Source organism: Bombyx mori, chromosome 20 (assembly GCF_030269925.1).
Source record: "Bombyx mori chromosome 20, ASM3026992v2".
Lineage (NCBI taxonomy): Eukaryota > Metazoa > Arthropoda > Insecta > Lepidoptera > Bombycidae > Bombyx > Bombyx mori.
In genome coordinates this window covers 8,524,336-8,550,628 of record NC_085126.1, presented here as the reverse complement: position 1 = coordinate 8,550,628, position 26,293 = coordinate 8,524,336, and the positions used below count along the sequence as shown (strand labels likewise).

Genomic DNA, 26,293 nt, shown 5'->3' with positions numbered 1-26,293 from the left:
TGTGTGCTCAACTGCCTGTTTTTTTTTTTTGTAATATATATTCTTTTAACTGAGACACTAGTTTTTTTTCTTTTTTTTTAAAGGAAAGACTAAGCAGTTGTCGCACTGGCGCCCAACGTGGGGCCTATGTTAATATTAAGATACACGATTTGACAGTTTCCGGCCTTTTGGATTCAGGCTCAGCGGTTACTATTTTAGGCAACAATGCTCATAGTGCATTAGTTAGTCGTGGGCTGGAGTTGTGTACTGATGATAAATTGACTATTATTGCAGCTGGTGGACAAAATCTTAAAAGTATAGGCTATATTAATATGCCAGTGCATTTCGAAAACCAGTTCCATATTATTCAGAGTCACGTAGTTCCAGAAGTTCAATCATCGCTTATTTTAGGGATAGACTTTTGGCACACATTTAAAATTTGTCCGAAGTACTTAAGTTCTCTTCATTTCCCCGGCCCTCCATTGGCTAATTTAGATGTTGGTAGCCCAACAAATTTTTTGCGCTCGTATGATTATTTGGATGAATCACAAAAAGCCGTCGTTGACAATATTACCAGGCAGTTTGAAGAAATATCTTTTGAGCGCAAAGGACTTGGACGCACAAACTTAATTACTCACCACATCGACACGGGGAATTCTCCTCCTGTGAGACAGCGCTACTATAGGCTTTCACCAGAAAAACAGAGAATCCTAGTCGAGCAAGTAGACGAAATGCTCCAGCTTGATGTAGTTGAGCCTTGTGAGAGTGCCTGGCAATCCCCGGTATTGCTAGTCACTAAAAAAGATGGTCAGCCACGGTTTTGCTTAGATAGTAGGAAGCTAAACTCTGTTACAAAACGTGACGCTTATAACTTACCTTACATATCGGAGATATTGGACAACTTGCGAGACGCGCGCTATCTTAGCAGTATTGACTTATCAAAGGCTTTCTGGCAATTACCAATAGCACTCGAAGATAGGGACAAGACGGCATTTTACGTTCCGGGACGAGGGACGTTACGGTTTAAGACTACACCGTTTGGTTTGACCAATGCGCCTTCTACGCAACAGCGGTTAGTCGATTTATTGTTTGGCAACATGGATCACAAGGCGTTCGCATATTTAGATGATGTGATAATAGTAAGTAGCACGTTTGATGAGCATGTTAGTCTTCTTCTTCGCGTGTTAGACAAACTGCGCCATGCTAATCTAACAATTAATTTAGAAAAGTGTGAATTTTTTCGAAGTAAACTTAAATATTTAGGCTATGTGGTCGACGCGAATGGTTTGCGGACTGATCCGGATAAAGTTACAGCCATTCTAAATTACCCAACTCCTACATGTCGTAAGGACTTGAAACGGTTCCTAGGCACGGCAACATGGTACCGGAGATTTGTCCCAAACTTTAGCACTATCGCAGGGCCGCTTAATAGGTTGACATCGAACAAAAAATCAACACCTCCCTTCCAGTGGACAGATGAGGCCGACACTGCGTTCAAAAAACTTAAGGAATCTTTGGTCTCTGCACCTGTTCTCTCCTGTCCAAATTATGATCTGCCTTTCGAAGTCCATACAGATGCTAGTAACTATGGGATAGGTGGTATGCTCACACAAACTATTGACGGGAAAGAGCACCCTATAGCGTATATGAGCAAGTCCTTATCGGGGGCCGAAAAGAATTATAGCATTACCGAACGTGAGACCTTAGCTGTTCTCGTGGCTCTCGAGCACTGGCGTTGCTATCTGGAGAACGGAAAGACATTCACAGTTTACACAGACCACAGCGCACTTAAGTGGTTCCTTTCCTTGAACAATCCTACGGGTAGGCTTGCACGTTGGGGAGTTCGATTATCGTCGTTTGATTTTGAAATCAAACACCGCCGCGGTGTAGACAATGTGATTCCCGACGCTTTGTCTAGAGCTGTCCCGGTCAATACTATCACTACTGCTAAATCACTCACGACTTCTAGTGATGATTGGTATAAGACCCTTTATAATAATTGTTTGACCCAGCCTGTACATTATCCAAATTATCATATCAAAAATGACGCTCTTTTCCGTTGTAGTAAGAATAAGTGTTATCTCACAAATGAATTTTCGTGGAAAGAGGTAGTTCCTTCAGAACTTAGAAACACTGTCATTGCTGAGAATCATAGTGAGCCAACTGCTGGTCATTTGGGTATTTTTAAGACTTACAGACGTATCGCCCTTAGATACTATTGGCCAGGCATGTATCGAGACGTAGCAAATTTCGTAGGTTCATGTTCCACTTGTCTCAAGTACAAAATTCAAAACCATGCTACTCTAGGAGAAATGGGTCGCCCCAAGCAGTGCTCTCGACCGTATCAGATGTTATCGATTGATTTAATGGGTCCTTTGCCTGTGACTCGAAAACAAAATTGCCATATTCTAGTGATAACTTGCTGTTTTTCGAAATTTTGTCACATTTATCCAATTAAAAAGGCAACTTCAGACATTATAGTCCGAATTTTAGAAGAGCAAATTTTCCTCGTTCATGGTGTGCCTCAAACAATTTTTCTCGATAATGGCTCTCAGTTCATTAGTAGTCATACAAATGCACTATTCAAAAAGTATAACATACCAAACGTATTTTTCACGCCAAAATATACCCCCCAGGTGAATACCGTAGAGCGGTATAATAAAACAATTATTACTTGTATTTCTACGTTTGTTGAGAGCGATCATCGGTCATGGGATACTTTTATTCCTAGTGTCCAGTTTGCCATTAATAATTCGGTTAACGAGGCTACTGGTTTCACTCCGTCATTTCTTGTCTTTGGCAGAGAACTAGTAGTATGTGGCTCTCATTATACTGATATTGATTTGGGTGATCAAGTTTTGTTTCTACCTCGAGATGTGTATGCCGAAAACCTAGGGTGTTTGAGCTCCATCTTCGATCAAGTTCAGAAATCTCTATATCACGCACACGTAAAAAACACTGCTAACTATAATTTACGCAGAAAGCCTTTTGAATTTAATGTAGGAGATACTGTTTATAAACGCGCTTACGTCCTGAGTGACAAAGATAAGTATTTTAGTAAGAAGTTAGCACCGAAATATATCAAGTGCAAAGTTGTCGAAAAACTCTCGCCACTTGTCTACGTCCTAGAAGACATGTCGGGTAAAAACATAGGCACTTGGCATATTAAAGACTTGAAAATATTAGGACAACACTCATAGTTGTTACGTTTCGTTTTTGTTGCCCATGCCCATTAAAATCTTTTTTTACATTTCTTGCAAAAAGTCGTAAGCCGATAAGACTTATGACTTTCGTTATGCTATGGAGTCTTATAAATATTGCATATTATTTGATTTATTTTGACTGTTGGTGAAGTATGAAAGGTTGTGTGAAAGGTGATTGTAAGAAATTGATACACGCTTGAAAATTGCGGATTTTAATTTTAAGATTAAAATCCTTATGCGCGACGGGGGGTAATGTAACGTAATGTTACAACTGAAATTGTCTGCAAAATAAAAAGATAAAAAAAAACCTTAAAACAAACGTATTAATGTTCAAAGCAGTTATTTTATCGACTGTACCGCTGAGGTGAGAACAATAGTTCCCACCTCCCCCCGAGACGTAGGTTCGGCTGGCGCAGACACTGCGCAGCCGCCGGCAGTCGTCACTAGACTTCCTTATTAGTCTTACGTTTGTATTCGAGTTCAGTTAAAGTTCGTTTTCAAACCTAGACGACTTACCTACAAATAATTTATTTAAAAAATATATTTAGTACAGCAATATCGTGTGCTGTTTAATATTAACACGATTAAAATAAACGGATTCGACCCCGCTTTTAGGGTGAGTTGGAAATGGCATATTATTATTTTTTAACGCATTACTTCTTTTCTATTTTTTTGCTAATTATGCACAGCTATATTTCACTTGTTTTTTTTTGCTTTCATTTTTTATTGTGAATTTACTCCGTTCTGGTTGTCCACTACCACGATAATCTCGCCACAAGATGTGGGTACCTTGCTCGAGTTCTCGTTGGTCAACCAGATCGGAAGGTAGATAAACCAGTTCGTGAAATTGGTCTTATCGCTTCCAGGGTTCATGCCTTGCTGCCTTTCACGCTTCTTGCTTCGCTTGATAATCTGCGTCTGTGCTGAAAAGGTCATCTCCGCACAGTAACCCGTACCCTGGTGATCTAGCCAGCCCAGGAAACCTCCAGGAGTCCAGACGTGGTGCTTCAGCGGGTCAACCCACGTCCGTTGGCTGCCGGAATTCAGGAGGGTAACCTACAGAGGGAGAGTCAGATCGGCCGTACAACCACACCCTACAAATTTGTGTGCTCAACTGCCTGTTTTTTTTTTTTTGTAATATATATTCTTTTAACTGAGACACTAGTTTTTTTTCTTTTTTTTTAAAGGAAAGACTAAGCAGTTGTCGCATGGTAAACACTGGAGGTGTTTTCTCGTGCCGCTTTATGCTGCTGAGTATGCTATTAAAATTCCTCAATTCAATGGTCTCTTCTCGCGACTGATGATTTGCGTCTCTTGTGTGTGGCGTCGTACCGACGACGGAGGTGGCAAACCCTCTGCGCGCCGGCACCTTTGGAGGCTGCACCTCGGAGTCCGACTCTAAGTCGGCGCTCCTCTGCCGACGACGATAAAACCACCGACAAAGGAAAACTATTACTGTCAACACAGCACCCAAAACCAACACGTAGATTACTGAATATTATGTATGTCATGGCTTGATATTTCATAGTACAAAGCCTTTTCTGACTTCATCTCCTCAATCTGTCCCTTAATGTGCCGAAATGAACCTTGATGATCGGTGATGTTGAATTCAAGTTCTGGCACAGAGACGTTGATTATGTGATTGATCGGTGCTATTTGCTGTGATTCCAAGTCAGTCGCAGTTTTAACCTCTGAGTGTAGTGGTTTATGTGAAAACACGGTGAAGTCTTCACCTTTAATTACACAATCAGAATCCAGTGTAATAATGACCCCGGCCTTAGCGACTTGTATTGCAGTAATCTGATGCTCACCTATGACGCGCAGTGCACATTGCCCGCAACAATAATAAAGGTAAGTATTTGTTCTACTCAACTCCATCCAATTATTGCGGCACGCTGCAGTGCTTGTAAGACACCTGTTGATGCTCTTATATTTGATGCACATGCTGTCTTCTGACTTATATTGAAAAATAGGTTTTCGAGAGTGACAGAGACGAGTTAAGTCATCGTACTGGACACATTGTTGTATGACTCTTGCCGACATTGCTAAGTGAGTATCTTTGCGTAAATTTATTGCGATGTAATCTGATACCGGCACGACGACGACTGTGGCGTTTCCATGTTGTTGTGGTATTGATATCAATTGATATAAGTCATAACTCTCCCTGCTGACAAGTGGTATTCTGATTTCAAATATAAGGTACTGTTGTGTTACCCTTGCTTTGACCTTCAGAAGATGATAAATTTTGGGTAGTTCCGACTGTATGTTTTACATCGGTAAGGATAGCTCTCGCGATAATTGTCCGGAAATAATGCGGAGTTGATCTTGTAATTGCTTCGGCGATAGTAAATGGACATTGAATATTCCATGATGGATATCTGTTATCGTGTCGATTATTGTATCTTGTATCGATTTTAGCTTCGCGAGCATATTTGTAGCTACGATTGTGGAGAGTGCTAGCTCGTTCATCACTTCTTGTTCCTGCAGATTTTTGTTCAAAATGTTAGTGACCTTCGTTAAATTGTTTAAATGCTGATTAATGACTTTGTGTTGCCGATTGATCGATTCCTCAGTTCTTTTGAGTAAATTATATTCCGCTTCTACAACTGAGGTCTGATTTTTCCACAGGAGTCCTAAGTGTTCTTCATTTCTTTTTAAAGAGAAATATCCTGCTTGTATTGATCGGCGAAACGTTGATCCAAAACTCCAAATAAACTGTTAGCAACATAGCCCACACCGTCGATGAGGCCTCGTCTCTTCCGTGTGCGTTCTTCGACATGCTGATTCATTAACATTTCGTTGTAGTACTTTAGTTCGTCATGAGCATGACGAAGTTGTAGTATGACTGTTTGTGCCAGTTGATTGAACTGGCAACTGTTGGGATGTTCCGGGAACTGATACTAGTGTTGCTGGTTTTAAAACCGGTGTTGATGGCCTGTCATCTTTTGGCTGATAATTGGTTATTACAGCACGGATATGTTCGTATTTGTCTTTAAATATGGTGTACTGGTTGCTAGTATAGTACGAATGAGATTTGATGTATTCTATGCTTAATAGCTTTTTATGATTAAACTGAAATTCCTGCCAGTATTGGTTAAGCGTCTCCAGCCTTCGCCTGAGGTAGTCGGAAGTCTTACGGTCGGAACTATCTTTTTTGAAATTTGTATAAAGCTGCTCTATTGCCTCGAGCAGTTGTTGTTGAGTGTATAGGATATCTTCCATGTTTGTATTTGAATTACAAATGAGACGATCTTACTTGAACTGGACCGCTGGTTGAGGCTGAATAATGCTGCATCCGGCTCGAAGGACCATAAAGGTATGTACGGTTTGTCCGCACAACCCTCTGCTGTGATAATGATAACAACTCCAATGCTGATTAATTGTTTATTGATACGAGTACGCTGATTATGATTATTTATATGATAACAATGACATTATGTGAGTACGCGACGCCTTGCTGATGGCGGTACACGAACTGACTCGAAAAATGAATGACTGACGTAAAATGCATCGGTCTGCAATATGATGTGTGCGCTGGCCCTGTACGATACATGACTCGTACAATAACTAGTATTAATTCGACTCCCATGATGAATTCAATTATTACCAGTTTTAAATTTAAATCTAAACTTAAAAATACTTTAGTAACAATAATAATGATATTGAAGATTTAGAAAAAATTAAACTAAAAAGAAATAAAAAAATTCTTAAATTTTTCGTAAAGTGGTTTAGGTTACAGGAAATTATTCAAGGAACCTCTTAATAATTCATTAGTCTAGTAAAAAAATTAAAATAAATATGAAGGGAAGAGAACTAGTGTTTTTACTCGGCAAAAAAACGTAACAGTTAACCGACAATTGTATAGCATTGAAAATAAAACCACAACAAGAAATAATTCAAGAATGTATGATAATCCTACAACAGACGGGATACTTCAGTTGGAAAAAGATAACGTTAAGCTTGCGTGTCTACACACCAGAGTGCGCGGCATTTTTTTTACATACCCTGTAGATAGAATAGAGGGATTACTAGGTCTACAAAATAAAAGGTTTACTAGGTCTACAACATGCTTCCAGATATTACTATCTGTGTTATTAAATTATTACAACAACAACCATGGTCTGTAAAGCCTGGCAAGGGCTTATACATACATAGATACAGTTAGCGACATCGTAAATCACTCCCGTTCACAGTTATATATAATTTTTCAGCTGAGATCTCTATAAAAATTATTTCTACTATGACAAATAATTTTAAATAATATTCTTTTTATATTAAAAATATTCCTATAAGAATTTTTTGACGATAAAATAAAAATTTGGCAAATTAATGTGACTACCTACCTGGATTATCGATCGTGTGATTAATGACTATAATTCATTGTGTCGATATCTTTTCGAGAAATATAAGTATATACTTATATAACATATATATATAACATATAACATATATAAGTATATAACATATATATGTTATTAAGAATAATAAGTATTTTCACACAAATAAAAATGAAATAAAGTCAATTATGAATAGATTTTGCAGGACACCTGTATTAAACAGTATAAATTATTATCATCAGATGATTTTACATAGGAGAATTACGATTAGACTTTTTTTTCAATGTCACTCATGAAGGTCACTAATCGAGAATTTCGCGTGAAAATGAATAAGACATGTATTTTTAATCCTGATACAGCTAAGATCACAATTGCACTTTCATTTCGTCCAGGTAAAACTTCCAAAAAAAGATGCTGGAAAAACCATGATTTTGTCGAATTCTCGTTCGACTGGCAATATACAACTCCATTTGATGTAGTATGGACTAAATGTCTATATTTTGATACCATAGATTTGAATTCGTTGAATTATTGAATTTCATCAAGAACTACTGCCTACCATCCCCAAAGTATGGTATGGTAAAGAGATGGCACAGATTTTTGAAAGCCGCTCTTATGGCTAGAATAATATTATTATTATTATTATTATGGCTACATTAGACACGAAGGCTTGGGTCGAAGAATTACCCACAGCATTGTTAGGACTTTAGAGTAGCACCGCACACCGATACTAGTGTAAGTGCCGCCGAATTAACGTATGAACAGACCTTAAGGCTACGTAGATATTTTTATGAAAATAGCAGAAAGATATCCAATTATTGTCAATATGTAGAACACCTTCGCACTTTGATCAGTAATTTGAAACCTAAGTAGCACATAAGGATAGTCGCACATTATTTGTATATCACGAGTAACTGTAGCCATGTTTACGCAATGATGCCGTTAAGAAGCCATTGCAAACGCCCTATGACGGCCCCTACTAAGTTTTAGAAAGGAATAATAAAGTATATACAGTACAACATCCGAATTGCGTAATTAAAATATCTGTAGATAGGTTAAAACCAGCATTTTATTCTGAAATCTGGACTGATAATAATAAAAAGTGTATAAATAACGAAAATATAGCCATAAAAGATAAAATAAACTTTCACTTCAAGTCACCAAAGCAGCAGAAAGCGATAATAAGCCGCTCGCTTATGCTACGCGTTCCAGCCTTAATAGTAGAAAGCCTGTAAGCTTCAATATATAAAATCATGTACAGTAGTAATACCTAAATCATTTACAAGTCATTTTTCATTTTAATAATAATATTTATTTCAACTATTTAATTATACCATTTTTATACTCGTACTGGTAAAATGGGTAAAACTATATCGAAAAAGGAGATCATCGTTGCCCAGAGTGGAGCAAACGCAAGCCTTTAAGGTGCCACCTGGCATAATTATTTTAGTTGGTTCATAGTCGGAATTTTAGTAATGGGCATAATTGTATACTTCACATGCCGGCGATGTACCCTTCAAGTGAAGAAATGGTTAAATAGGCATGTGCAAAATATCCATGCACAGGCTATAGAGACCATGCAATGGGCGAAAAGAAGCACGCGTAGAAGCAGACCAGGAACCAGCGCCACGAAAGCCACTACTAAAATTGACATCATTTAAATAGTACGCAAACGCATTTTCAAGTTTTAAGGCATTCAGAACATTTCGACTAAACCTTTTGCGCACATGTACTGGAGAACTAGGGGCTATATAAATTGTCAGAGCCTTTCTATAAGCGCAATTAAATTCAGACATAATTTCTCTAAGCCCTTTTTCTTTCAAAACTGCAGGACGGCCTTTATACGTGGCCTTTTCCAGTTTACGCAGCTAAATGAAGTGGTTTCACAATTATTATGTTTACGTCCAAACTTTGGACAAATTTCTTTATTTGTGAGACATCTCTTTGTAGGGTGTCCTAATTTCCAGCACAACCCGCACTGGGATACTGGGAAGATGTGTTAGTCCACGAGGATTCTTAGCCGTCCTATAGAAACATAAGCAGGTATGAACGCACCCTCAAAAAATAACCGCACCGACTCACTAGGTACCCATCCGTCGCCCGAGCTACCGCGCCAGTTGAGGTGGAATATGGGTACCAGTTCAGCAGGCTTAGGGCACGATATTGTGTCAAATATCTCTTTATCGGATATATCCAAGTCTATGTCGCGAACAACGCCATACGATAAATTCTTCTCCATAGCTCTTTGTACACGCCAGCCTTTATCTGCTATCTTTGCACCTTCTTTCGATCCTCTCTGCGCTCAGTGGGTTCTGTACATCGATACGTACTTTATATGGGTTAACATATTTTACTCGGTCCACATCGGTAATATTCATCTCGCAAAACATTTTCGCTAAAGAAAATTGTTTCGGCAGCGGCTCACTAACAGTTAAGTATATCTCTTTTCTCAAGTTCCGGTTTATGCTTCTTCTGCTTCGATTTAATCACTGTCCATTCATTGTCACTGTTAACATCTTTTCTCTTCTCTGGTCTTAACCAATCCTCCAAGTGTTTTAATAATTGTGCCTATTGTAATTTTACCAATGGCTCCACCTATTAACTCCAGTGTGTGGTCCTATTTCGTAAACACTGGTATTGGAGGAAAATGCAAAATATGTCATTGTATCGTAAAAATAAAAGGTAACGTTCGACGAGTAAATTAACCCATAGACACATCCCACTGAGTTTCTCGCCGGATCTTCTTAGTGGGTCGCGTTTCCGATCCGGTGGTAGATTCTACGAACCAAGAAGCGAAAGACCAACGTTTTTTTCCCAATTTTTTTTTAGTAAATTTACTCTGCTCTACCTTTGGTTGACTGGTATAAAATGCCTTAGGCGTTAAGTCCGCCAATGTAAATTTTACATGAAGTGTAATAAATAAATTAGTAAATTTCATTAAAGCTTTATTTGTTGAAATTATTGCAAAATATTTTTATTTGATTTTTGAAATTCTAAATTCTAAATTTGAATCGATTTTTAGGCGATCGATTCAACAGAATACGATCAGATCCAAGAATCGATTCAGAGACCTACGATCCATTACGATGCAAAAAACAGTGTGAATTAGCCAGCGTCAAATAAGATTTTTATAATTTTATATTGTGGTTGGGTTGTAGACATTACTGGCTGAGGAAGTATACGAGCTGGTGCTAGTTGGGCTGGGGGGATATTATTTGTTGGGAAATTATACGAGGTTATTGTGGTTGAGGAAGAATCTGTGTTGCAGCAGTAGAATTATAATTATTATGGTTACTAGAAGATTAGGTATAATATTTTAGGATGTTCAAAATCGCAATACGTGCATAAATGTTTTGATCGGGTGGAATCAACTTTAATAATGGAACCAAAGATAACGCGAAATAATTGTTTGGGTCTGATAGTGTGTGGCTGTCTTGGTGGCTGTTTTTATCTCTTAATATTTCTAATAAAGATTCTTCGTAACTTTTATTCTTCTTCTTTTCTTGTTTTGATCGTGTTATTGCTGGTGTAAAAGAATCGCTCTCACTAATTGCTTCTTCGTCAAGCGATGTCACGTTACTTGAGGTTTCTCTCTCTCTGGCTCCATAGAAGGTACCAAACACAGTATCTTATCTAAGTATACGTATCTAGTTATTTTAACTATAAAAAATATTTCTTTATGGTTTTGATGGCATGGGTAGACGCAGATTGTAAATTCATATACATTGATGTCGGATCACAAAAAGCGCAAGCGACTCGACGATTTAAAAAAAATTGAATACAGGCAGAATGCATCAAGAGAGTTTATTAAATATTCCGATTGGACGAACTCTATCTACCTAATGATGAAAATGGAAAAATAATGCTTTTCACATTGTAGGTGATGAAGCCTATGGTCTGTTGAAAAATATCTTACAACCGTTTTTTAAGAGAGGACTTACAGTTGCTAAAAGAATCTTTAATTATCGACAAACAAGAGCACGTCGAATGGTGGAATGCACTTTAATAAATGGAGAATTCTTCACAGACCTATCGATGTTAACATAGAATTTTGTGATAAAATTGTAATGGCTTGCTATATATTACATAACTATGTACACGTTAGAGATGGTATTCAATTGAAAGATACCGCGTACGAATGTACGCTCAGCAATTCGTCTACACCTCAGTGGCATCGAAACATTTCCTGTGTCAATATAAGAAATTATTTTACTTCTTATTTTATGGAGGATCCGTACCGTGGCAATATGAAAAAATATAACTAAACATGTAACTTATGATAATAATAGTCATAATTCACAAGTGTACACGCAATAATTCATTTAAATTTCAATCTTATGTCAATGTAGGTAAATAATAATTCCGCCCTAATTTTATCTAATAATTATAAATAAGTAACGTAGTAAAGTGTTTCACATTAAGTTATGCACCTACCACAGGATTCTCTACACCACCCTTGGTTGACTGGTAGAGAATGCCTCAAGCATTAAGTCCGCCATTGTACTTATGTGCATTAAGTTGAATAAATAAAGTATAATAAACGCTAACACAATAACCTGCATGTTCTTTTTGATCCTGTGAAAAACTTCTTGTTGGAAACAATACTATTTCATCCCATGGCCTTCTTTTTAAAATTATATCGGAATATTGCTTTAAATTGTTTGCATATAACGCAGGCGTCTTTTCTACCTCCTCTATTAATAATTCAATGTCAATGTCTTCCTCTTGCAAAGAAGACAACATCTTTAAAAACAAAACATAACCACACTTTTTTAAATAGCAAACGCGGAAAATGTTGTTTGATATATTAACGTTTATGAAGACGGAAGCTGAGGAAGGCCTTTAGTATACCTTGAAGTCAGCCCAAAAGCAGACTGCAGTCGCTACCGGTGTGTCTGAGACGAATTGCAACGACTGTAAATGACCCCAGCTCGAGTTTGATAGCGGTTTTTTGTACACCCGGAAAGAAAAGGGCAGGGAAAAAAGGGTGACCGGAATCGACAACTTTGATCAAGGTGTTATCAAAAGATGTATACATAAAAACGGAAATATCACAAAAAAAGAATTGCCGACTATAGCACAACTTTACAAAAAAAATAATTAAGACGTACGTTTTGAAGGGTCTGCAACAAGTTTGAGGAGAATTTTAAAAGATTTAGGTTTTAAATGGAAGAAGACCGAAGAAAGGTTTTAATTGAGCACACAAATATTCGCCTAAAGCGAATTGAATATTTAAAGAAAATATCAAAATATCACGCGGAAGGAAGACCTATAATTTACCTATAATTTATACAGACGAGTCGTATGTCGATTCGTCACATACTACCTGCGCCCCATTTGCGCGGGGACCTCGTAGGAGGTACGGCCCTCTACCCGAAAAAAAAAGGTGACTACCACAGTAATATGAATTACGAGAATTAGGAAAAGTGAGTTCGCACACAATTAAATCCCCCCATGTAGTGTAGTACATATAAGTAATGTAATTTGTAATAATAAAGGAGTATTAAACAAACACTGACAAGACAGTTGTTTTTATTTGAACTACATTTGACCTAGAAACTCCCTTCATGGCGACCTTGCCAGGATACCCCACCAAATTTAGTTGTGGTAATAGATAATGCACCCTACCATAAGCATAAGGCATAAGAATGCAGCGCCGACATCAAATAGTAAGATATCCGTAGTTCAGTATTTGTAAACGTTTTGATACAGATTATTTTCTATTGATCTGTGTTATCTGTGCGAATGTAAACTGATGTGTCTTGAGAGCTAATATAATTCATTGTGTCCTTTAAAGAGCTTAGCTTAGAGCTTTAAATCTGATTAGAGTTTTATTGAAATACTGTCAAATTCCCATAGGTTATGCACAAGACAATTACATATTTCAATAAAAACTTTAAATTAAGAGCAAGATTATAACCGGTATAAAACTAACCTATAATGGAGGTTATGAACACGATGAAAATTGAGAAGTTATGGAAGAAATTTCAAACAATGGCAGTTCCAAGTGAAATGCACATTAAGAGCAAAAGGATAAACATAGAAAAGGCAAGACCAGCGGAAATCAGTTCGCAATCGTAGTGAAATAAAGATGATGGCGTGGCCAATGAATTTGAACCAAATATCTCTTATAGAATAGTGCGAGACAGGTAAGCAAATCATGACAAAATTAGAAGCCATCTATGAACAGAAATCAGAAAATAACAAAATGTTGATTTATGAAAAATTCCATCAATATTCATGCAGTACCAGTAATACTTTGGCACAGCACGTGTCCAAGGTGGAAAGCAGCTGCGGGAGATGGTGAGCAAAATCAGGGCATTGCAGTAATGACTAAGATTCTAAGTACATTACCATCAACATACCGTTCACTTAGACAAGCATGGTTGTCACTTGATGAAAAAAGTCAAACGATTCAAAATCTCACTTCTCGTCTAGTAGATGAAGAAGCCAGCCTTGCCAATGATGAAAGTAGTAGTGAGACAGCACTAGTAACATCAGAGACAATTCTTCAAATCGTCAAATGACAAGTCATAGAATTTTATTCTACAACTGCAATAAAAGAGCCCACTTTGCAAAAGATTGCAGGATGATAAAAACAACGCATAGTAAGAAACCCAACAGTATGTTGACTTTCAACACTGTGTTGAATAAACACGAGGAAGAGGCATGGATTCTTAATAGTGGAGCGTCAGTACACATTACTTTCAAGCGGGACTACTTCTGCTAGTTAAACGAATCTCAAGACAACGAGTCTGTTAAATTGGGTAACAAACAGAGCATCAAAGTATGTGCTATAGGAACTATACTGTTAGACAAAAAGGTTAATGGTACATGGGAGAGATGTAAACTTGAGAATGTTTTATATATACCTGATTTGCGAAGAAATTTGTTTTCGGAAGATACTGCCACTAGAAGAGGATATACTATAATGAAAAGTTGTGAAAAAGCAATGGTTATGAAAAATAATGTTGTTGTTATGAAAGCAAATCTAACAGAGAACTAGATAGTCAAGTCGCGGGCCACGCGGAGTACGTTTTAAAAAATAGAAATTATATTTTATGAACGTTTATTCCGTACAAAATCTTTTTTTTTTTTATTGCCTTTGTAGGCAGACGAGCGTACGGCCCACCTGATGGTAAGTGGTTACCGTCGCCCATGGACTTCAGCAATGCCAGGAGCAGAGCGAAGCCGCTGCCTACTGCTTAATACTCTCCACAAGCCTCGTTTGAAGAAGGACATGTCATAGCGTTCGGGAAACACCGTGAAGGGGAGCTCATTCCATAGCCGGATGATACGTGGCAAAAAAGACCTCTGGAAACGCACTGTGGATGACCGCAGTGGCTCCAGGTAGTATGGATGAACTCTACTCCGGTGGCGGGCGGTGCGATGGTAAAAACAAGACGTTGGTATCATCTCGAACAATTCCTCAGAGCACTCCCCATGGAACATGCGGTACAAAATACAGAGGGACCCGAAGTCCCTCCGCAGACCCAGAGGCTCCAAGCGATCCGTGAGTTCTTAAGTGAAATCTGACTTAAGACTAACTTATTACTAATCTTAATCTAACGGGAAGGGCATCGGACCACCGGTCCAGCGGATGCCGTCGTCTGCGAATTCCACAATTCAGCAGTTGAGTTCGCCGAAGATCTGCCTTTGCAGACATGCGTCAGCAGAGGTGCCCGACTTAACTCCTCCCTCCTTAAGAACGGAATTCTCTATTTCAGAATTACGTACTGAAATTTTACAGAATTTCAGACGATACTTATATACTAAGGCACATAACATGAAAGTTATTAAAATTACATAGATGCAAAGAGTCCAAACGCTAACACTTTTCACATGGATAATTGCCTTTTCACTATTTTCACAACCACTAACACTTTTCTTCAGGGCGAATGAGAGGATCTTCAAGTCTGTAAGATCGACGTCTTCCAGGTGCACTGGTTCTGCAGTTTTTATTTTACTCGTTGAATCGAGTAGGGGTAAGTTGAGCATCGGTGATTTTGTATATTCTATATTTTCCACATTCGTTTGACGCATTTTCAGAGTTATATTTTGGACCTTAATTTCACAGGGGTCATCAAGGGTGAGTATATAGGCCTTGGATTTTCTGTCGGGATATTTCTTCAGGACAGGTTTTGGTGAGTGATGTCTCATCTCTAGCGTATAAAATCCATTGGTTTTGTTGTAGAATCTGAATTTTGATGTCTTCTATAATTACTGGAATTTGAATGCATGATTTAACGTTTTCTACGTACATCATTAGATCAGTTATGCAGGGGTCTTGTATGAATTGCAGCATCTCATCGTTGATGTAGATGAAGCTGGCCTCGTCGATTTTCTAGCATGGCTGGGCAAGGAGTCTGATCTTCAACCCTTTCGCTAAGAGTTAGGGATATTTTGGAAGGATAATTACTGTGGGATTTTGAGATACGGGCAATGGTATTAGCTTATAATAGATATAGTTTTCCTTTTCGATCAAAGGTATTTCCAAAAGGTAGGTAATTTGGCTCTTCTTAAAATAAGCCTTAAGTGTTATCGTTTGCTCTATCTTAACTAAGTTTTCTAAACTAGGGGTATAAACTAATTTATCTTTCTTATGAATATTTTCAAGTAAACTTAATAATTTGTTTGAATCAATAATGGATTGATGTAATATTCCTAATCTACTAAGTGCAAAACTAGTTTCTATTTCACTTAGCTTAGCGTGAATCGTCTGAAGGTTATGGTATATTTTATTGTATGCGGATATGATTTGAACTTCAAAGTGTTCAATCCGTAAATTTTCAGTATAATTTTGCCACAATGTTGCAATTTCCTTATTCAATCGAATGAGGTTTCTATTTAAGGTAATGGTTGAATTAGATAAAATTTGCACCATTTCAGAGATTAACGTTAATTTTTTATCATTAGCGTCTTGATCTGATTTTATTTCACTTAGGGTGGATTCGACCAAACTTAAATTTATACTCGAGTAACTATACGAGGAATAACCTATTCCATGATTTTAATCTCGAGTAAATCCATAGTCGTTTTTCCACGTATACTTGCGCTAGGAATAACAATACGCGAATAGCAGAGTGAATGGTGAACAAAAATAAAATCCGGCAAATAAATGTTGTTGTTTAACGGCATAGTGTAAGAGCATACAAATCGTCAACTCGATTTTGCCGTATTTTAGTGTGAAAAAGTAGCTGTTGTGTAAGATATCCAGCTGTCAAACGTATTATTTTTATTTTGAGGGAATTATCAAGTTTTGTCGTGTGGTTTTGTCTTTTTTCGTTTAAACGTTGCATTATACAATTTCAGACTATTAATAATAATTTAGTGCATTGCGTTGACTTGAAATTAAAACAGAATAAATATTTATGAAATGACAGAAATCAGATGTTGGACTGACTGACGCCATTACTTTATTCTAGGAATAGCTCCGTTATTCCGTGCGAAACGGCGGTATAGTAACAATTCCCGAATAGGCCCACTATTCTTAGAATTGTAGATGGTAAAACGTAAAATTGATTTACTCTCGATTAACTGACGAGTTATTCTAAGAATAAGATTTACTCTTGTTTGGTCGAATCGACCCTTAATTAATTTATTCAAATTCAAATTCAAAATCATTTATTTCAACTTAGATGTCAGTATGACACACTTGTTGAATGTCAAAATACAAATAACAATGTTAACTCTACCACCGGTTCCAAAAAAAAGCCACAGTCCTGAGAAGAACCGGCGAAACAAACTCAGCGGGCTTTTTTGTTTTGTTTTTTCTCAAATATTTTCTTTTTTTTAAATAAATAGAAATATTCACAATAAAAGAAAAAACAAGTCAAAAAAAATACAATTAAAAAAATTATAATAATAATGAAAAATGAAAAGGCCAGGAGCGAGCGCCTCATTCCCACGTAGTGCCATCTAGTAAATAATCCTTAACTTTATAATATGCCTTGTTGCACAAACGTTCCTTAACAGTTTTCTTAAATCTATGAACAGGTAGTAATTGAACGTTTAGTGGGATCTTGTTGAAAAGCTGTACACCCAGCCCCCTAAAAGAGTTACTTATTTTCTTAATTCGAGCCGCCGGCAACGCAAGCCTATGTTTGTTCCTAGTGTTCACATTGTGCAAATCGCAGACTCTGGGGAATTCTTCAATGTTTTTACGCACGTACAATAAATTTTCAAAAATGTATTGGGACGCTAAAGTTAGAATTTTGATTTCCTTAAACTTGTCCCTCAAGGATTCCCTCGGGTGCATATTATAAATAGCACGAATAGCCCTCTTCTGCAGGATGAAAATCGTTTCGACATCGGCAGCATTGCCCCATAGCAAAATGCCATAAGACATAACACTATGAAAATAACTAAAATAAACCAGGCGTGCCGTATCTTCATTAATATACATTCGTATTTTTTTTACCGCAAACGCTGCAGAACTAAGCCTACTCGCTAACTTGCATATGTGAGGACCCCACTGCAGCTGAGAATCAACTGTTATACCAAGAAAAACTGTCGAATCCACAAGCTCCAGTGTCTCTCCACTTACAGTAATATTAGTGTCAACTTGTCTAACATTAGGTATGGTAAATTTTATACATTTTGTTTTTTTGTTATTTAATAACAGATTATTAACACTAAACCAATGTACCACGCGCGAGATAGCATCATCGTATCGTATTTTATGCCATCATCGTGATCCAGATTTCCTGTGATGATTTTAATTAATGATCCAATTGGGTTAATCAGTCCGCGTTTGATTTTAAAGGTAGGAGTGATTTGTTCGAATTTGCTTACTGTTAGATTTTGCATATAGTCTACTTGTTCTCTTACATCTATAAAATTATAAGTAAATTTCTTAATAAACTTAACACTAACTAAACTATTTAGTTCCCTGAAGCATTGAGTGTTAAGATCTAAGTCTTCCCTAATAGGTTTAAAGTCCAGTACTCTTGCTATTATCCACTTGTCTTTGCTGAAAACAGTAGTGCTTTCCCTGACGGGTAAAACTCCTGGATTGTTAGTTAATACCTGAAGTTGAAGGGCGTGGACTTGCATCGTCATGATGGTCATTAGGAGGACGCGGAGGTGCCTGTGAGGGGCGTTTAATGTTTTTAAGTGGAACTTTTGTACTGCGTTCTTTTATTTGAACGGGAACTGTGTTTCTGACTATGTCATCTGTAACTATAGCTTTTTGGTAACGCGGCTTATCTTTGCTAACTCTAAAATTTGTGTTTTTGGAAAATATGGTGTCTCCTGGTTTAATATTAAATTCTGTTTCTCCTGCTCTTTTATCATTTCGTTTTTCTTTCAGTTTTATTGTTTGTTCCGAAATATGTTTGTATTAAAATTTAGTTCTTTTATTAATTGTTGTATACCTAGTCAGGTCATCATAAATTCCGTCACATGTTTAATGTAAAATAATTGAAACAAGTTTATTCATTATGTAACCATTCATATACCAAAATGAACTTAACAAAACATAGATTCTTATGACACTAAAGTTTATTCAAAATGACCTCCGTGATTTTGAATACAGGCCTTGAATCTGCGCGGCCAGTCGTCTATCGCAGCACGAACGAGGTCCATGTCAATATCGGCGGCTGCCTTAATCAAGGATGTCTTGAGTGACTCCAAATTGGGATGAGGCTTTGAGCACGCCTTTTCCTCCAAGTGTTGCCATATCTTGTAATCTAACGGATTCAAATCTGGACTGGAGGAGGGCCAGTCTTCGTGCCGGATGAAGTCGATTTCACGCGCCGCCAGCCAGTCTTGTGTGCTCTTCGCTCTATGAGCTGGCGCCGAATCTTGTTGGAATACCCAGTGCCTGTTATTGAACATGGCATGAGAAACAGGTTCTACAAGGTTCGTCAGGACTGTATTTTGATACACAACTGCATTCGTTTTTACACCTTTCTCACAAAAATGTACCTCTGTTAAGCCCCAATAAGAAACTCCCAACCATACCATGAGCGAGGATGGAAAATGACACGCGGAATACGGTTGCTCGCTTCTTCACTACTGTGTGCGTACACCTTATCATTTTGTTTGTTGTAGCTCTCTTCTACGGTAAAAATTTTTTCATCCGAAAAAATAATTTCCTGATATTTTTTTCCCGCGTACCGCTTTAACAAAGCGCGGCATCTCTTCAGTCTCAGGTCCATTAGACGAGCATTCAAACGATGTCCTGTTTTTTTTCGATATGCCCGAAGCCCTAAGTCTTCATTTAACACCCTTTTCACCGTGGTTCTGCTTAACCCCATCTGAAGGGCCAACAGTTTCTGCTTACGTTTGGGATTTCTTTGAATTCGCGCCTTCACAGCTTTTATCACTGCTAAGTCCTAACAGACCGAGAGCGACCACTTCTTGACCTGTCATCTACACTAGAGTCTTCATTGTATCGTTTGATGCAACGCAATAACTGCAACACGGTTTTATTTAAGCGTCCACTCCATATTTAAAAATGAGTAAAATTCTAAAAGTATACATTTTTATTTTCATGAACAATTCGAAATTCGAATTCAATAAACTTTTTTGTGGCCAGCATTCTAAAAGAAAAGTTTTTACTGTGTGACAATACTTATGACCTGACTAGTTATATTGCTTATTAAAGTCCGCATCAAAAGTATTTCTAGTCTGTGTGTCCTGGGAATATCTCGAATGGGGTGTATCCAGTACTGGAGTGAATAGACTGATTATAGGCCATAATAGCATAGGTCCATTATGGATGCAGCATCCATAATGGACCTATTATGGATGCTGCATCCGTGTATTTTTACTCGTATTTAGCTAATCTATATATTTCTAGTATTGTGGGAACCTTTCTATGAGTCCCATGGAGTTCGGGTTGTTAGGTGTGTGCGGACCGCGACGAGGAAGACACAGCGGAACATACATTGGCGCGTTGCTCTGGATTCGACGAACAACGCTTCGTCATTAGAGGCTGCGGAGAGGAATGCGATTGCAGTGGAACGTACGCCAATTGAGGAGGTTAACAAAATTAACTTCAATGAATGTTCAAGATGTGGAGACAGGAGACACCAAGCAAAGGATTGCATATACAAAGACTACGTGTGCAGTTCATATCATGAAACCGGCCATCTACGAAGAATGTGCCCCAAAAAAGGGCTTAAGAACCAGGCAGAGGCAGCCGGGGGTTCACCACGCACCGGGCGCCGGGGGAACCGGGGTGCAGGCGGCAACAGGCGATCGTGGCGCGGGCAGCGCGGTGCGGGACGAGGAGGCCGAGAGCGGGCTCCTTTGCACTTATTATACGATCAAAACAACGATGACACATACAACAACTTCAATAATGAACAGGACGGGTGTGGAGAAGAAAATGAGCCTATGTACCAAATGACATTGAGTAATTATAAACCGGTGTGTATTAAAGTTAAAGTCCAAAATTGCTTGCTCAAGATGGAGGTCGATACTGGATCGGCGTTATCTTGTATCAGCAAGAATGTTTATGATAAATATTTTTCTAAGGAGAAGTTACAAGCATGCTCATTAAATTTAAAATTTTACGATGGCTCAATCATTCGGCCTTTAGGGTTTATAAACACTATAGTGGAGTACCAAGGTGTTTCAAAAACGTTAGACTTGTATGTCATAGACAAAGGAACGACTAATTTATTGGGCCGACAATGGTTAGCTGAATTGAATATTCCTGTAAAAATATCAAAACCTACGAATTTTAAAATACAACACAGTAACTTTGTAACCGAGCACGCACGAGACTATAATAAATTAATTAATGAAATTGTTTCTAGACATGAACCCTTGTTCGACGGCACATTGGGTAAATATACGGGGGGCACAGCAGAGTTAATCGTGCGGCCGGATGCGGTGCCTATTTACTGCCGCGCGCGACCGCTGCCGTATGCGCTGCGCGAGCACGTCGATGCCGAACTCGACGCGATGCTGGCCGCCGGCGTCATCAAACCGGTGGACCACTCCAACTGGGCCACGCCACTTGTCGTAGTACGCAAAGCGGACGGCGGTCTGAGAATATGTGCGGGCTATAAGGTAACCCTTAATAAAGTATTAGCAATCGACAGATTTCCGGTTCCAAAAATGGAGGACTTATTCAGTAATCTCAGCGGAAATAAATTTTTTACTAAGCTCGATTTATCTCAAGCTTATAATCAAATAGTCTTATCAGAACGTTCTAGCGAGTACACGGTTATCAATACACATAGAGGATTATTTAAATATTCCCGCCTCGTCTACGGGTTAGCTTCGAGCCCAGGCATTTTTCAAAAACTAATGGTAAATATGTTTAAAAATGTCCCAAATGTAGTAGTTTTCTATGATGACATATTGATTAGAAATCAGGACCTAGACAGTCATTTAAAGTCTATAAAAGAAGTATTAGATATATTAGAAAGGTATGGCTTAAAAATTAAAAGGAGTAAGTGCGAGTTCATGGTAACAGAAGTGAGGTATTTAGGGTTCACAATAGATCAAAATGGGGTTCGTGTAGACCCAGAGAAAGTCAAATCAATAGCAACAACGCCACACCCAAATAACGTGACAGAATTAAAATCTTTCATCGGTATGGTAAACTTCTATTCGAAGTTCATACAAGATTTGAGTGTACATTTATCACCTTTATATGCCCTTTTAAAAAAAGGTAAACACTGGATGTGGGGAAATGAACAGAATGCTGCTTTCCTGAATGTTAAAAAGTTTTTGTGTAGTACAAAAGCACTCGCACATTTTGATATGTCTTTGGAGTCAGTGTTGACTGTGGATGCGAGCGCGCGTGGTCTGGGTGCCGTGTTGGCGCAGCGCGGGCCAGGAGGTGAGGAGCGCGTCGTTGCATACGCTTCACGCGCACTCACCACTCATGAATTACACTACAGTCAGATTCATAAGGAAGCATTGGCGATTGTTTTCGCGGTGGAAAAATTCCATCAATACTTATATGGGAGAAAGTTCATACTACGGACCGATCACAAACTTCTGGTGAGCATTTTCGGGCCTAACATAGGTATCCCGAGCGCGGCAGCTAGCCGCTTGCAGCGCTGGGCTATCAAACTATCAGCATATGACTTTGAAATCGAGTACGTTAGGACAGATAAAAATGTAGCCGATGCACTTTCACGGTTAATCGAGTCTCAAAAAAATGACGTAGCTTCCGAGGAAACAGACTTACCCGAGCAAACTTACTTACACTTCTCAACAGAAGCTCTGTTAGTAGATTATAATGTTCTTAAAAAACAAACTAGTAGTGATCCAATCTTAAGTCGCGTCTTAAGTTATATAAGGGACGGATGGCCCTTAGACATAGAAATTAATGAATTAAAACCATATTATAATAGGAAAAACGAACTTTACATTGAATTAGGATGTATAATGTGGGGTCATCGTGTGGTTATACCCTCTTCATGCAGAAACAAAATAATAACGGAGCTTCATGATCCGCATATGGGCATAGTGAAAACAAAATCGCCAGCACGTAGTTACGTTTGGTGGCCGGGAATCGACGAAGCGCTCGAGATGGAATGTCGCGCTTGCACCGTGTGTGCTGCCGTCGCAGACGCACCTTCTACACACGCGCCCCGCTCGTGGCCCTGGCCCTCACGCCCCTGGTCTAGGTTACACTTAGACTTCTTAGGCCCCATAGGTGGAGTAACTTATCTAGTTGTAGTGGATTCATGCTCCAAATGGATAGAGGCAATTAAAATGTAGAGGACAACGGCACAAGCGGTTATATCGGTACTGCGGGACTTGTGGTCAAAATTCGGCCTGCCAAAGCAAACGGTCAGTGACAATGGACCGCCTTTCTCGAGCTCTGATTTTCAGAAGTTTCTGATTCATAATGGCATAAAACATATTTATTCAGCTCCCTATCATCCCGCCTCTAATGGGGCCGCTGAAAATGCAGTTAAAATTTGTAAACGTGCGATTAAAAAGGCATTAAAACAGAATTTAAACGTAGATACATCTGTGTAGATTTTTATTAGCCTACAGAAATACAGAACATGCAACTACCGGCGATAGTCCAGCCAATATATTACAGGGTCGAAGTCTCCGTATGAGATTAGATAATTTAAAACCAGAAAGGCAATCTCGAGTTGTCGCGCAACAAGAGCGGAGCGAGCAAAACGCAGGGGGTGTGCAGCGACAACTCCAGCCGGGTACTAAGGTGTGGTATCGGGATTATGAGGTTTGGATAAATGGGTACCTGGGACGATCCTCAAGCAATTAGGTAGTCGTGATTACTGTGTACGATCTAGTTTTGGAACCGAGAATCACGGCACGTCGATCAGCTAAAATTAAGGGTTACAAAAAATATAGATACAGTTGATACTTTTGCGTCGATTCGTAAAAATATAAGTCCCGAACTGAGACGCAAAATTTAGACTTAAGAACACAATCACGTAAGTCGCTATCATTTCCCATGGCAAGTGGTGAGGAACCAGTGGCGGTGGTCAACGATTCGGAGAAGAGCAGTAGCCCAAGCACGAAAATTTTACGAATTCGTAACGTTAACGTATCGAGCCCTCGATACGTTAACGTTACTCCGCAGCACGAACAACATTTTGCAAACTATCGTAAGCTCGATTCGAATACGTTAGTGACGTCATCCTAACGTAAGTAGGGACGGTCCTTGTGGAATGAAATGATTATCATATGGAATTAATGATTCGTTCGGAAACTTAACCAAGTTGTCATTTTACTTTAAACTTTTGAATTTACGGTTTATTTAATTAAAAAATAATTAACTAGTGCATACAAAGTGAAGTACATATGAAGACAGATATTTAGGAACATGATATGACATTAAAATCGAAGGAATAAAATAGTGTCTTGGATATCAAAACAAAAAAATTCGGATTCCGAACGAATCCACTTGATATCGGCCAAGGCTAAGTTTGTTTATGTTTGCTTTAGTTCTTGTGAAGAGCGAAAGTGTTTCATTGTTTTTATTAATTTAGTACTTATTTTTGAAGATTTGCCTATTTAAATATGAGAACTAGCCACTCACAGTATTTAACAATGGTGGAATTTATGGAAGCGTAAGTACTTATAAAGTTCTAATTTATTAGAAAATTTTTATTAACTCAAGTGTTTCAGTCAATATTTATGTAATGTGCCATACAATTTATATTCCAGAAATGGAGATTTATCAAAACCATCAGGCGGTCCACGAGGTCGCAATTTTATACAGATGAAGTGGAAAGAGTTAACGGCATTACTAAATAGCGATTCTTCAGGAGATCCTAAGAGTGAGGACAAATGGCGTAAGGTATGTCAAGTGTTAACTCAAGGGACGCTATTTTTTTCTGCTGAAGCACTTGACTGAATCTACTAACTTTGTTATTAATTTTCTTGTTTAGAAATTCTAATTTAATGTTTGTTTGTTAATTAAGGTGTGGAGTGATTATAAGAATAATTGCAAGAAAAAGTGTGCTAAAATTAATAGAGCTGCTAGTGGCACTGGTGGCGGACCAGCGCTCCATTTATTATTGACTGACCAAGAACAAAGGGTCATGCAGATAATTGGAGTGCAGGCAGCTACTGGCATGGAGATAAAAGAAGCTGGGTTTCCACAAGTTAGCTATACTTTACATTTCAATTGTGCAATAAATATTGCATGTAGTAAGTAAATTTTTTTTTATTTCAGGAAGAAATTTCAACTGAGATGCCCAATACTCAAATTATTTTAAAGGAACCGGAAATAGGTGCGTAGCCCTTTTAATTTTAGATTTATTGAAGTTCATTGTTTCTTAATACGGTATCTTTATACATAAAATAAGAAGGATATCACAGCTGTGATATCTATGAACCTAAATGAGACTAATTGTATAAACTGGCTTATTACATATTGGAATAATTTATAGATTGGAATGCTCCTAGCACAAGCAGCCAACCAACAGTGGCTCCACCACCACCAACTGAGGCTCCCCCTCCAGTCATTAACGAGGAAGAGGAGTGGAACCCTCCGCCGCAGAAAAAAAGAAAAAACAATTTAACAAAAATATTTTTAGATATAGACAGAAAGGCAAGGGAGTATGCTTCAGAGCGTGATAGGTATATGAGGAATTAGAAAGAGATCGGTTGAGAGTTAGAGAATTTGAGGTACGTGAAAGAGTAAGACAGAGATGAAGAGCCTACGGCTGCAGGGTCAATGGCTGGAATTTATGAAAGAGGCAATGGAAGCTTTTGTGAGGTTTATGGAGAGAAAGTCTTAAGTTAAGCTTAATTACTATATTTTTTTACCAACTACTTTTATTTTACCAATTACTTAATTATAATTACCAATTACTATATTTTTTACAAAATTAATAAACAAAAGTAAAATTATGTATGAAGTCTATTAATTTTATCCGCTAAAATACTTCTTATAGCTCTACCCCTAATTAACCCATCTCCTGTAGTATTCTCTTGAAAAATATGTTCAGATATTGTCATAGCCAAATTGGGGTTTTCAATCTCTGCTGGTTCTGGTTCAGGTACGTTGAACTCAATGGCTAAGTTGTGCAATACACAGCATGCTGTTATGATTTTTGCACATTTTACTGGAGCATAGTGTAATGTGCGATCCTTACACAAACAACGCCATCGGTTTTTTAGTCGCCCAAAAGTATTTTCAATAGCTACTCTGGTCCTTCCATGAACTGCTGTATATTTATAAGCTGGAGTTCCCTCAACAGCATCTAAAATTGGTGTCATTAACCAGGGTCGCTGTGGATAACCAGAATCACCTGGAAATAATAAAAAAAACCTAGTTAAAATAAATTAAACTTAGTCTGAATATTTGTAAAG

General features: G+C 38.1%; 2 protein-coding genes and 1 non-coding gene across 9 annotated transcripts in view; 2 read left to right on the top strand and 1 right to left on the bottom strand.

The window, feature by feature from the left end:
• Nucleotides 1–4,962: 4,962 nt before the first annotated feature.
• Nucleotides 4,963–25,831, top strand: LOC119630045 (uncharacterized). 6 transcript variants are annotated; one of them, XR_009975834.1, is made up of 5 exons: nucleotides 4,963–24,543; nucleotides 24,641–24,773; nucleotides 24,898–25,080; nucleotides 25,152–25,209; nucleotides 25,369–25,831. XR_009975834.1 is itself a non-coding variant. In XM_038018091.2 (5 exons), the coding sequence occupies exons 1-5, from the start codon at nucleotides 24,494–24,496 to the stop codon at nucleotides 25,572–25,574; spliced, it is 630 nt and encodes a 209-aa protein (XP_037874019.1). In that variant the 5' UTR covers nucleotides 23,549–24,493; the 3' UTR covers nucleotides 25,575–25,831. The 6 variants fall into 6 exon arrangements, 1 of the variants encoding a protein (XP_037874019.1); XM_038018091.2 differs by having other exon boundaries at nucleotides 23,549–24,543; XR_009975836.1 differs by lacking the exon at nucleotides 24,898–25,080.
• On the top strand, nucleotides 9,325–9,404 carry Mir2854 (microRNA mir-2854). The gene has a single exon (NR_107468.1). It is a non-coding gene; the product is annotated as a microRNA mir-2854 (primary transcript).
• The window catches only part of LOC119630046 (putative nuclease HARBI1), a 39,006-nt gene continuing 38,433 nt past the window's right edge, over nucleotides 25,721–26,293 (bottom strand). For both annotated transcript variants that reach the window (XR_009975838.1, XM_038018092.2), the window contains exon 7: nucleotides 25,721–26,232. Coding sequence is in view for 1 of the 2 variants with exons in the window: in XM_038018092.2 (XP_037874020.1) it covers nucleotides 25,829–26,232 (404 nt within the window). In the remaining variant the exon portion in view is untranslated. The remainder of the gene's footprint in view (nucleotides 26,233–26,293) is intronic.

Excerpts from the sequence above, each read along its gene's own strand:
- LOC119630045 (XM_038018091.2), top strand. The coding sequence starts at position 24,494 with ATGAGAACTAGCCACTCACAGTATTTAACAATGGTGGAATTTATGGAA. Across the intron at positions 24,544-24,640 it reads ATGGTGGAATTTATGGAAGC|AAATGGAGATTTATCAAAAC; the intron begins GTAAGTACTTAT and ends TTTATATTCCAG. Across the intron at positions 24,774-24,897 it reads GTGAGGACAAATGGCGTAAG|GTGTGGAGTGATTATAAGAA; the intron begins GTATGTCAAGTG and ends TTGTTAATTAAG.